This window comes from Triturus cristatus, chromosome 5_2, assembly GCF_964204655.1.
Source record: "Triturus cristatus chromosome 5_2, aTriCri1.1, whole genome shotgun sequence".
NCBI lineage: Eukaryota > Metazoa > Chordata > Amphibia > Caudata > Salamandridae > Triturus > Triturus cristatus.
This window is the reverse complement of record NC_140588.1, coordinates 498,574,124-498,586,558: the sequence shown is the minus strand read 5'-3', so window position 1 is coordinate 498,586,558 and position 12,435 is coordinate 498,574,124. Positions and strand designations below refer to the sequence as shown.

General features: G+C 44.0%; 1 protein-coding gene across 2 annotated transcripts in view; it reads left to right on the top strand.

Moving 5' to 3' along the window:
- BBS9 (Bardet-Biedl syndrome 9) overlaps window positions 1-12,435 on the top strand; it is a 1,933,935-nt gene that overhangs the window by 508,458 nt on the left and 1,413,042 nt on the right. For both annotated transcript variants that reach the window (XM_085607489.1, XM_085607490.1), the window contains exon 9: window positions 5,795-5,924. In XM_085607489.1, coding sequence (XP_085463615.1) covers window positions 5,795-5,924 — 130 coding nt within the window. The remainder of the gene's footprint in view (window positions 1-5,794; window positions 5,925-12,435) is intronic.

Below are 12,435 nucleotides of genomic sequence, written 5' to 3'. Positions count from 1 at the left end.
AAAACCGTGACCCCAATAATGATCACAACTTATTTTTATATACTGCTCTCTTTAAAGTCCCTAACAGTTGTAAATAATCAGTTACTATTACTTTATTTTTTACACTTTTTATTGTTACTGATTAGACCCAGTCCTGCCATTGTTAAAGGAGCACACTTCACAAATCACATATCCACTAAGAGCCTTGGTCCATAACCCACTGTACACGTCATGTCACAATATCATACTATCAACACAATACCAAAAACTGCACAAATTACAATATGGTGCTCTACCCACTTCTTAGCGCAATAAAAATCCCTCCACATTAGAAACACAACACTGACCAATAGCTTAGCAACTAGTGCTGCAAATACAAACGTAGTTCTCACAGCAGAATAACATAATTTCTGAGTCAGTCAGCACTCGACAGACCATCCTATTCTCTTGAGCATCCAACACAGCACCAAAGCATCAACATTGCCAGTTGTTGATGCTCTCCAGCAACGTTGATGCTCTTCAGCAACATAAGCCACAAATAAATAACCACATCTACAGCACAGTTCAAAAGCATAACACACACAACAAAGTCACACTACAATAGCCATTAGTGCAATCAGTATCTGCCATTCCTACACTAGACATCCATTCACTGTATGTAAGCTAGAGAGATGGTGAGCTGTATCTGTAGCTGTTTGTGGGTCTGTAATGTGGGCTGGTTTGTTTATCTGGTATTACCACAAACATTGCCTGCAGCAAGCTGAAATACATGCAGTCACCCGTGTCTTAACAAAACACATATACATCTTGTCTTTCAAGTTCAAAACCGTCCCAACTTCCAAATGTGTTCCTCTTTTTTAGCCACTTTTTGTCTCAGTCCAAGCCTTGCTTTCCTCTCAAACCGTCCCAATCAAACTTTCACATAAACGCAACACAAATGCTACAAATTAAGAAACACAACCACAGTATTTCACAACAACAGACAATGCACCGTAACACACACCCTAGCATGGTAAACCGTATCCACATCTTAACATAACCACTGGGCAGTGTCCAGCAACATGAAGCCAAACTATGAAGTCACCAGGTGCACCTCTCCTACATACCAGCTTTTTGCACCGGGTAAGAAGATTTTGGAAAAAAATATATTGGGGTAATTGGTTTTCCTCATTGACCTATGTTGAAGAAGAACAGATTTTAGGCAGGGACACCAAAAACAAAGCCATTTTGAGCTCAAATAATTGAGAGTCTCTTATCTGAATCGGTCTGATCTCTCATCCACCCTCGATACAAGCACATACTTCTCTAAGAATGAAGCACTCCATTACCCTAAGAAATAACACGACCATTCCAGCTGACTCCCCCACAAACCTAAATCAATGTCCCACACTAAAAAGCTGCACACGCGAGTTTAACTGTGTACACCCATGGGTCTCACAACCAGCTTCTCAGACAATACTCAAAAATTAACAATGTCTCACAACCAAGACAACTGTGGGTTTCGTTGTAGACCTTTGTAGCCTGAAAACTAAGAGTAGTCTGGAAATCCGCTCTCTGGACAGGCTAAAAGTGTTCTTAGACCTGCAGTAATGGCAGATGCAGATGTTCATTGTCATAAACGTTAGCATAACAAAAGTACAATACTGCATCCTAGTCCTAAACTGCTGCCAAAAGGTTTGTGAATGAGTGTAAAAGGAGGTCTGACAGGCATTACATGACTGTAGTAGGAACAAAGACTGCCTATATCTTTAATAAGCCTTGTTGTTTTGAATCCCAGGATGCACTGTACTTGCAATTGCCTCTCAGAGCCCGTTCTTTTTTCCGTCTCATGACCACGGAACCTAGCTACCCAAATTCCAGAGCCTTTTCAGCCACAACTTATATTTATGCACCATCATTGAATGTTTTTCATCGCCAGAGAAAGTTTTCAAGCTTATTTTGGCTTTTCCAGCAACATCTTCCCCATCACAATGCCTGCACTGTCTGTAAAGTAACCTTCATGTGGCAGGAAAATGGCAGCTTTGTACCCCATACAAGTCTGTGTGGTCTGCCTCCCAAGTTCATTCTACTGCTAAATATGAATTTTGTTATAAAATGTCTAAAAGGACAGTGTGAAGACTTCAGCCTAAGAGAAAAGCCTTGAAGACTTGAGGGCGAAAGAGAAGGAAAAATCAAAAATGGCCTGTATAATGGGATCTTCCTCTACTGTTTCTAAGCCCTAAGCCATCGGTCACGAAGGACACCTGGAGTTCCATCAACAAAAGATCTAAACGGGAAGAAAAAAATGACTCGCTATTCCTACCATTCTGGTGCTGGTTGATCCAGCTAGACCTCAACTAAAGGTATGGCACTGACGTGTTCACCGTCAGGGTTAGATCTTGATCGGCGCCAAAGTGACACCACCATTTAGCATCGGAAAAGACTTGGGCATCGAAGTGCGCTCATTATCTGGCATCACCTTCTTGATCAACATCATACCACTCAATGTCGAGACACGTTTCACCACCATGATATGTATCAACTTTGAATCATTTGAGGATTGATGAAGTCACCTAGGGGTTGTCCATCACACAAGACACCATGTCCAACCCTACTTCTGCAAGATATTCTTCCGCAGGACTATCAAACGTCAAGACATGAAAAGTCAACTTCAGGGTTTCTTTCTAGATTGCCTCAGTGGCACACAGACATATATAGTCAACAAACTTTGGGGAAGTAAAAGAGCTTTTGGCACTCACCTATACTTCCAAATATTTATGTACAATTTCTGTGAGTGCTCTGCAGGAAAGGCACCCATTCTATTGCCTATCAGTCCAGAGACTAGTGTCACCAATTACCAGTTAATCCAACTGTCAGAACACCAATCACTCACTCAATCAAAGAATGTCAAGTTCCCACTGTAATTAATTACTGCTTTGTTAATTGCTCCAAATATTCAGGTTCCAGCCAGCCAACATGTGATTTGTCAATGTATAATGTTTGATTTCCTCATGGCTGTAATACTGTAATAGGTACATTCCCAGTTAAGATAAGGCAATGTATTTTTCATAGGAAGTTAATCTTGTGAATGGTATTCTGCAATGTGTGTGCAACTTCTGTGACTTCTTATACTCCCACATCCTAGGCTTGATCACCAGATTGAGTTTCTCCCATGGATGACATCAAGACATTTATGGATGTCGTAGCTAGAGGTGCTGTGAAGCTGAATATTCCTCTGGAAGCTTCCCCTTTGGCTGTGTCTGTTATTATGGGGACCTTCCAGCCTCATTTAATGCTTAGACCATAACTTCTCCTCTAGTTCCTTGTTGCTTGGAGTTAGCAGAGGAAACATTTTACCACAGATTACTACTAAGGCTGCGCCACCTTGCCTGTTGAAAAACTACTGGCCTTCAGAACAGAATCCAATATTACTTCAGCTTGATCCAAAGCCTGACTCAGTCATGGTGTCAGCAGTCAAGAAACTCCACTACTCAGCTCCAGAAACACCTGCTCCCTTTACAAGGAAAGCAAGAGACTGGAAATTGCAGGAAATAAGTCTATGGTACTGCTGCTATTGCTCGAAAGCTGGCAGTGTTATGTCCGTCTTATGAACATACGAATGGGAACTATGGGAAATGTATCACAATTTTGCCAAAGATTGCTCTGGAGGAAGACTGCTGGATTGTACTACTGCGATACATGAAGGCCAACCGATTTCAGATCCGATCGAAAGTGCTTCTATGGACTCTGCTGATCTGGGGATATCGGAGTACTGACATGGGATTACTCTAAGAAGAACATCCTGTTTATGGCTCACATTTCTGAAACCAGATGCAAAATGTGAAATTCCTTAATCTTCCATTCTCTGGGTCCTTGCTATTTGAACAACATACAGAAGAGGATATGGTCTGCATGAAGACTGAAGCAGAGACCTTGAAAACAGTGGGGTTTGAGGTCAGGAAGAAGTGCTACAGGTCTCAGTGTAAAAAGAAAAAGACTGCAGATTTCATCATCAGCAGATGGTTCAATACCCTCAATGACCCTACCTGTTCCATTAGCAGTAACAGCTACCTCAGCAGAGGTTTCCCTATCATCACAAGTAAGTTTCCACATAAATATCATCCAACCAGCTGGAATTGGCCAATTTGTATGGCTAGCTTCCATCAAACACAGACCATGACTGGTCCAACTCCCCCCCCCCCCCTCAGTGCTGAACTCCTTTGGAGGGTTTTATCTCACAAAGAAAGAGTGGTGAAGAATAACAAGCAACAAATGGTTCTTAAATCATTGTCCAGGTGGGATATCCACTTCGTTTCAAAGCACCACCACTGACCACAGCATTGCAGTCTACACCAACAAGCCACTTTGGGCAAAGAGATAGCTGTTCCTGAAAAAGAAAGCAATAGAATTGGTCCCTTATCTCTAAAGGGGGAAATGCATCTAATCAAGATAGATCAGAAAGAGGGACTTAAGACCTATCCAACACCTATGCCTAGTTAATAAATGAATCAGATAGGAGAAATTCAGTATATTAGCATTACATTACATTTTTACTCACCTGTGGACCGAAGACTGGATGTGTGTGATCGATTTTTAGGATGCATGTATCCACACCCCAATCATAAAGAAGCACAGAAAGTTTCTTAGTTTTCTTTGGTGAGAAAAGATGCACCCCCAGTATGCTGTCCTTTCTTTCGGTCCAAAGCCGTTTCTTGGACCTTCTGCAAATATATGGTTCTAGCAGCAGCCCTCATACGTCACCAGAATATCAACATGTAACCATACCATGAAGATTAGCTTCTGGAAGCAGGCAATGCAATCAGACTAAAAGAATATCTCCAAAGCACAATCTGACTCCTTCATCGATGCAGCCAATTAATCTATGACCAGAGACCAACACTAACTCTGATACAGTCCCTGATTTACTTGGGAGTGACTCTAGACTCAAAGCAAGGAAGAGTGTTTCCTTCGGAGGACTGAATATCATCCATCTGGAAAAAGTGTAAACTTTTCAAGAGGTTTCCAAAAGTGACAGCCCATCAGATTTCATCGCTGTCGGATTTAATGGCATCATGGATTGTGAGTGTAGCACATGAACAACTTAATATAAGGCCAATAAAACAGTGTTTAGGGGAATCACTGGGCTCCACAGAAAAACAACGGGGATGACAAACTCAAATTGTCTCCAACAGCAAGACAATATTTAGCCTGGTGGGGCAAAGCAACAACCTATTGCAAGGCGGTTGTTTTCAATGATTATTGTACCCAGAAGATTGTAGCAGATGCCTCATGGGATGGGGTGCTCACTGCCATCAAGGAGCTCACAGCAGTCCATCCAGCTCTCAAGCCATTCTGTCCATCTCTGACAGCAGATCAGATCTTTTGTTATTCATCTGAAGCATTGTCGAGAAGGGGGATCAGAGAGCGAGTGTTATTGAGTCTAATAGATAGTGTGATTGGCATGAGACCGGCATAGAAAGGCACATGCAGAAGTATCTGTTGGATAAATGTTGGCAAAAATTCCCACTACATGTGCTATAGGCTTACTAGTGACGTTACATTGCAAACCAAAGTGGGGACAGACTTGACGTTTTAGCTTTTTTTTTTCAAGTTCCAATATGCTCTGTGTTATTAGAAGTTTTCAAAGGCTGGTTTTGTGTGGTGAGAACTAAAATCACCTGTCAGTTACTATGTGCCTTCAAATGAATGTATTTTCCTTAGTATTGTGTCTTGTAAAATAAATGTACATTCTAAATAATGCATCTCATAAAAATTAGGGAGTTTTTTCCTGTACTACTTTTTAAATATTACTATTTTTATTGTATGTATCCCACAGTGTCTGAAGGAACCGTGAACACTCTGGTGGGAAACCACAATAACATGCTGCTAGTTTACCAGGATGTGACCCTGAAGTGGGCAGCTCAGCTCCAGCACATCCCTGTTGCAGTCAAACTTGGCAGTTTCCAGTAAGCTGTTTTAATATAATTTATTGTATATTTTGTTAGATGATGTTCTAGTATTAATATGTGTTGGTGATAAGATAATTTAAGGCGGCAGGTATCGTTTTTGGTCTGCTCTCTCAATTGTCTTCGTTACTTTGCAGCATACGCAATTTGAAAATGCTGTTATATGAATTGGTGATTTCTGAATTTCACACAAAAGTAACATCTAACTTGTGTATCTATGAACACCTTGTGTAAAATAAGCCTACAACTTGCACACAAATATATATACTCCTTTCACAATGTGTCTAATTGCTAGTAAATGCAAAAACAACAGTTGATGGACAGAATGCAGAACAATGTCATACATTCACCCCAGTACAGAGATCTGGGCCTAAATCCATCTTTTTCTTGCTCACCATGTCATTCCAGTTTGGACCCAGCCATATGCAAATCAGTCCTGACCCTGTGCCTCATGGGAACAGTCCAGCCCGAACTGCCAAGCCAGGTCCTCCCTGGACAGGAAACAAGCATCCTAGGACCGGTTTCAGGGTTTCACCCCTCTTCAGCCAGGATAGCTTGATTCCAATGGCATGGAGAGCACAGGACCCACGTCTGGGCATACCCGTCCCACTCAGGGTGATAAATGCAAAAACAACAGTTGATGGACAGAATGCAGAACAATGTCATACATTCACCCCAGTACAGAGATCTGGGCCTAAATCCATCTTTTTTTTGCTCACCATGTCATTCCAGTTTGGACCCAGCCATATGCAAATCAGTCCTGACCCTGTGCCTCATGGGAACAGTCCAGCCCGAACTGCCAAGCCAGGTCCTCCCTGGACAGGAAACAAGCATCCTAGGACCGGTTTCGGGGTTTCACCCCTCTTCAGCCAGGATAGCTTGATTCCAATGGCATAGAGAGCACAGGACCCACGTCTGGGCATACCCGTCCCACTCTGGGTGATAAATGCAAAAACAACAGTTGATGGACAGAATGCAGAACAATGTCATACATTCACCCCAGTACAGAGATCTGGGCCTAAATCCATCGTTTTTTTGCTCACCATGTCATTCCAGTTTGGACCTAGCCATATGCAAATCAGTCTTGACCCTGTGCCTCATGGGAACAGTCCAGCCCGAACTGCCAAGCCAGGTCCTCCCTGGACTGGAAACAAGCATCCTAGGACCGGTTTCGTGGTTTCACACCTCTTCAGCCAGGATAGCTTGATTCCAATGGCATGGAGAGCACGGGACCCACGTCTGGGCATACTCGTTATAAACCGGAAACCGGTCCCAGGATGCTTGTTTCAGGTCCAGGGAAGACATGGCTTGGCAGTTCGGGCTGGACTGTTACCATGAGGCACAGGGTCAGACTGATTTGCATAAGGCCGTGTCTGAACTGGGGTGGTGGAGTGAGCTAAAGAATGATGCTGGATTAAACCCAGATCAGTTGTCTGTGGGTGAGTGTTTGATTTGCTCAAATGCTCCGTCCATCATCCCCTTTGGTTTCGCTTAATTGCTAGTAAATGCTGCTGTTAAGTAAAAACTAATGGATCAGACTGAGAAAGGCCTCATGTATGAGCAAACTGCACATAAATCTAATATATCTATAGTCACCACATCTTTACTGGAATTCCGAGCTGAGTTGCACCAGGATTGAGAATGTTTCACACTGTCCACTAATTCAGTATGTTTAGGTTGAGCCTACCAGTCAGCCCAAACTGTCTGGGTACAAGAAGCCTATTTTGGGCTTACCAAGAAATTACAGGGGCTGACAGCTCGCCCGCCCATTGTTTACCATTGGTTGACTTTATTGTCACTCTCATTCACTTGCTTTTTTTATTGAGCATGCAATGCTGAAAACCTGTCTGGTGGCAAATGACTTATTGCGGGCTTACTAAGAACATAGAGGGGCTGCAGCCCATCAATTCGTTAACATTGGTTTTCTTTACTGACACTTGTTTGCTTGCTTCTTATTAAATAGCTTGCCTTGCCCACCTTGTGTTTGTCCCTCCTCTGGAGCATTGCAAATTTACTTGTGTCCTTCCGTTGCTCACTTTTGAGCTCTTCATGAGAATTCCTATGTTTTCCAGCTGTCTCCCTAGAGTGTTTCTCTTTTCCCCTGTGTTACCGTCTCCTATGTGTGTGCTTCTCCCTGCCTCCCCCGTGATAGGCTTGTACTCATGTGCTTGACTCACCTGTGTTTTCTCACCCATGTGCTTCTACACCCAATTCCACGTTGCTCTCTCATCTTTTGACTTTTCTCCCACCGCACTCCATGTTACTCTCTCTCACCAGTTTGTTTTTTTCCAGCCCCACCCATGCCTCTTGTGTTGCTTCTCCTCCCTCCCCCTCCCCCGGCATCCAAGTGGCTTAACCCCCCCCCCCCCCCCATGTTGCTTTCTCCTCCTTCTTTCGAAAAAACTGTTTTTGTGTCCTTTTTATTTAACGATCCAACATGGATGAGTGAATAAAAATAAGAACATCAATACCATTTTGTAGGCAAGATGGTGCATGGTGCGCATGCTTACGGAATGACCTGGGAAGCCATGTCCTAGGATTTGTAAAAAATGATTTTTTAGCTATGCTGCACAGCATCGCTAAAAGCCAATGGCAAATCCAGTAGGCCCCATAGTTGAGACCTGTTGGCTTTGGCAAAGCTTGTAATTTAATGGCTTTCCATGCTCCTGCTTGTCCATTTTACATCTATCTCTTTCCTGGAGAATACCCTCTCTGTCATCTCTGAATGCCTGGCTTCTATCCTTCCATTGCTCACTTATAGGGAACTACCTTTTTCTTTTTGCTTAAGCACTCCATGAGAGTGAATAGGTTTTCCAGCTCTCTCCCACATGTGCTTCCCTCCACGTCCCCCCTCAAACACCTGTCCCTCCGGTGCTCTCTGTGTGTCTTCCTCGTATTGCAAGCTTTATATCCTGTGCTTCTTTCTCCACCAAACTCCCTCTATCCCCAGCCCTCCATTTTTGTTTCTCGCTGGTCTTCTTCCGTACTCCCGTGTTTCTCTCTCTCTCGTATGCTGCTTCCCCCTCCTCCTACCCACTCCACGATGCTTCCCCCACTCGCTCCACTGCTACCCCCATACCCACAATCTATTTTTTTTTGGTGAATCTTTTTTTTCATTATTTAATTATTTTGGGGGTAAGTGGGAGCTGGGAAGGAACGGGCAGCAAATTGCTGCTAACCTTTTTGCCTCAAAGCAGCTGCTTCTTTTTCATGTTTTTTTAAAATTTCTGACCCCTCTTGGATCAGTAAATGTAAAAAAAAAATTGCGCCATCATAATTTTGCAGACGTGCATGTGTAATGACAAATGCGTAATAAAGCATGCACGCACATGTCATTATGCATGCACACGCCTACAAAATGACATGACTGTGTCATCGCACCTTTTTTTTCTTTTGGCCATGCTGCGCAGCATCATCAAAAAAAGGTGAGATTGACTTTTCCGGCGCTTGTTTTATTGAAGCGTTTCATGCGTCACTTCTCTCCCAGTAGCTTTCTTCCGTAACAAATTTGTAATGTTACATATGGGGCAGAGGCAGGTTGTAAAGCACAGCACCGCTAACTGAATTCCTACAGGTTATTTCTGAAAGAGAAGTATGGAGCGAGCAGTAACTAGTTGAACGTACGAGCCTTGAGAATATTTCTGAAGGGTTTGGATTCAGTGGCATTTGTTTGTCCCTATAGAGGGTGCATTAACTGTTGTGATCACTTGGGTTCTGTCTGGGATCCTGTACTATTTCTTTAAAGTTGGACATAATTGAGTCCACAGGCTTAGTCTGTGGATACCTAGTGTGTTGCACTGCTTTCAGGTATCAGGGCCATTATACACAAAGGAATAGAAATAGAGTCCTCAATTTACAAAACCATAAATCAGTAAAAGAAACCCACACATTTGTAGAATCAAGACAGTGATAAATACGTGTGTCATCCACATACCTACAATAAAGACTGGATGTGCCTTTTAATATGCATCAGCGTTTATATGTACACAGTGAAAATGTTTGGCGGCTGAGGAATTTTGAGGTGTTTTGTGCGCTGGTCTAAAGTAAGTGGTAAAATATTTTGTCTATAGTTCATCAGAACATAACATGTATTTGTAAAGTGCACATACACCCAAAGGGTATCTTGGCGCTGAATAACAGATGTTTATTGTGACCCAACTCAATGATACTCATTTTATCGACCTCAGAAGGATTGAAAGGCTGAGTGGACCCGCTGGGATTTGAATCTGTGACCATGATGTCGAACACAGGCCACACGAGGTAATGGTAACACATTGAAATTCAACACTGAAATGGTGCTTAATAGGTAAAGGTGTGCAGCAATCTCATCAAGATTGCTGGTACGATGCTGCGGCGCCTGAGCATCACCTGGTAATAGGGGATCAGTCCGGTAACGAGAACTAAGTTTCCGCAGAGGGTAGAGGGGAGAGTGGCTCAGATCTCACGAAGTGGTGCACATGCCGGTCGTATGCAGTGACTATGGAGAGAACTCCAGTGAGGTAACTGGCGCGGTGTGGCCTGGCTGCTAAGTACACGAATAGTGGATATTTCTATTCATACCTCTCTGCCTGATCCACTATTCGTGTACTTAGCATCGTTCCAGCAATCTTGATGAGATTGCTGCACACCTTTACCTATTAAGCACCATTTCAGTGTTGAATTTCAATGTGTTACCATTACCTCGTGTGTCGCACTCCATTTCTTGATAGCACCTTCACCCCTGGACCTTATGTCCGTTTAAACTGGGTAGTATCCCGGCCACCTAATTAGCATGACCACTGTATTAATTTCTCGGTGGGTTTCATGCACTGGGCACCATAGCACTGACTGTGCACTAGTGTCTGAGTTATATCAATAGCCTTGATATATCACTACTTTTGTTTTTTTTCCCTCTCATCCCTGTTTTTTTACCTTCCCCCCCCCCCCCCCCCCCCAAACCCCCCCCTCTTTTGTTATGTCTCCTCTTAGGCTGTGAACATGAATTTCGTATAATAACGGATTCTGAACACGAATTGTCAAGCGTACCAGACCTAGGTAACGGATGGGATTACGGGCTGTCTCTTCCCGAACCCATCCTTGATATTTTCTTCTCTTGGTCCTGACGAAGCGCTCCTGGATCCAATAGGGACCACCTAAAGGCGCGAAACATGTTGACCTAACCTTTCTTTTTTTTTTTTTTTTTTTTGAAAAACCTTTATTGACATTGCAACCAAAGACAAGTATGGGCCTACAACCCTCGGGGCCGGCCGCTAAGCAGTTAAAGTAACAGCAAGCAAATCTTAATCACACGCAGCACCTCGGGAAGCAGATTCTCCATGCTAGTATACTCTAGTCCAGTGAACAGCCCAAAGGGGAAACCAGGATATAAAAGGTTTTCATTTTACAATAAGGGATAGAAGGATCAGGTGCCAATCAAGTTCTCAGCAGCGAAAAATGGCAGGCAGAGTAGTGAACGTCAACAATGAACAGCAATCTATCAAGTCACTGGCGCTGAAACAGGAGGTTCAGGATGTGGAGGAATGTCACGAGCCGTTTGCGCCTGCAGTCCCCTGCCCTAGGACCCAGAAGACATCACGGAAATTGATGCACAAATAAAAAACAATGATTGGCAACGAAGGAAACCTACCGTACTGACCCCAGAAAAGAAAGACAAAGAAGAATAAGAGAAGAAAAAGGAGGCCATAGGAACAAAGTAAAGGACTAAAGAAGCCCCTCCCCCAACCCCCCACCCTGCACCTCTGCAGATGACTACGGCCCCCCCCCCGCAGTGTGCCTGTCGCCCCAGAACCAGACCCGAAATATAGAAGAAACAGAGAAAAAGGGGAAAGAGAGGAAACCCCCCCTAACAGAGAAGGGGAGAGAGTAGTAATAAACTGGAGGAGGGCCTTCAATCATGCCCCTGGCTTCTCCCTCCCGCACAATATATTCCTCCCCAAAACAAACAGTAAACAACCAAAATTCGACCATGTCTAAGAGAAATGGGGAGCATTATTCACAGACTACACGATTAGTTATGCCGTGAGAGCACACAACCCCCAAGCCCGCCCGCCTATTAAATGACAACCTCTGAAGGATCAGCCTTATCCTTGGCCACGCTTTGCGAATCCACCAATGCATACCCAGCGACCCATTATCATGTCCAAAGTTACAAGGAAGAGGAGCGTCCAAAGAAGACCAGGAAGGGACACACACATGTAGGGAGGATGTCTCTGAACACCAACACAGTCATCGTCATGGAAGATCACCTTTCCCAGTACTGCCCCAGGGCCTGCGCCGCACACAAGGTCCAGGAAGGAGGAATCAGCCAGAGCAAGCGACCGCTGCGGGAAGATCGCCCGGGTCGCCGGAGGCCGCGCATGGGACAAAGTCACCACCTTCTGCTCAAGTCCAAAATCTCCGGAACAGGCCGACCCCACAGCCAGCCGACCACCCGCTGCCACAGTGTCCGAAATTTCCAGCTGTCCCTTATTCACAGAGGCGGTCACGTTACTTTCCTCCTGTGTAGGGTGAA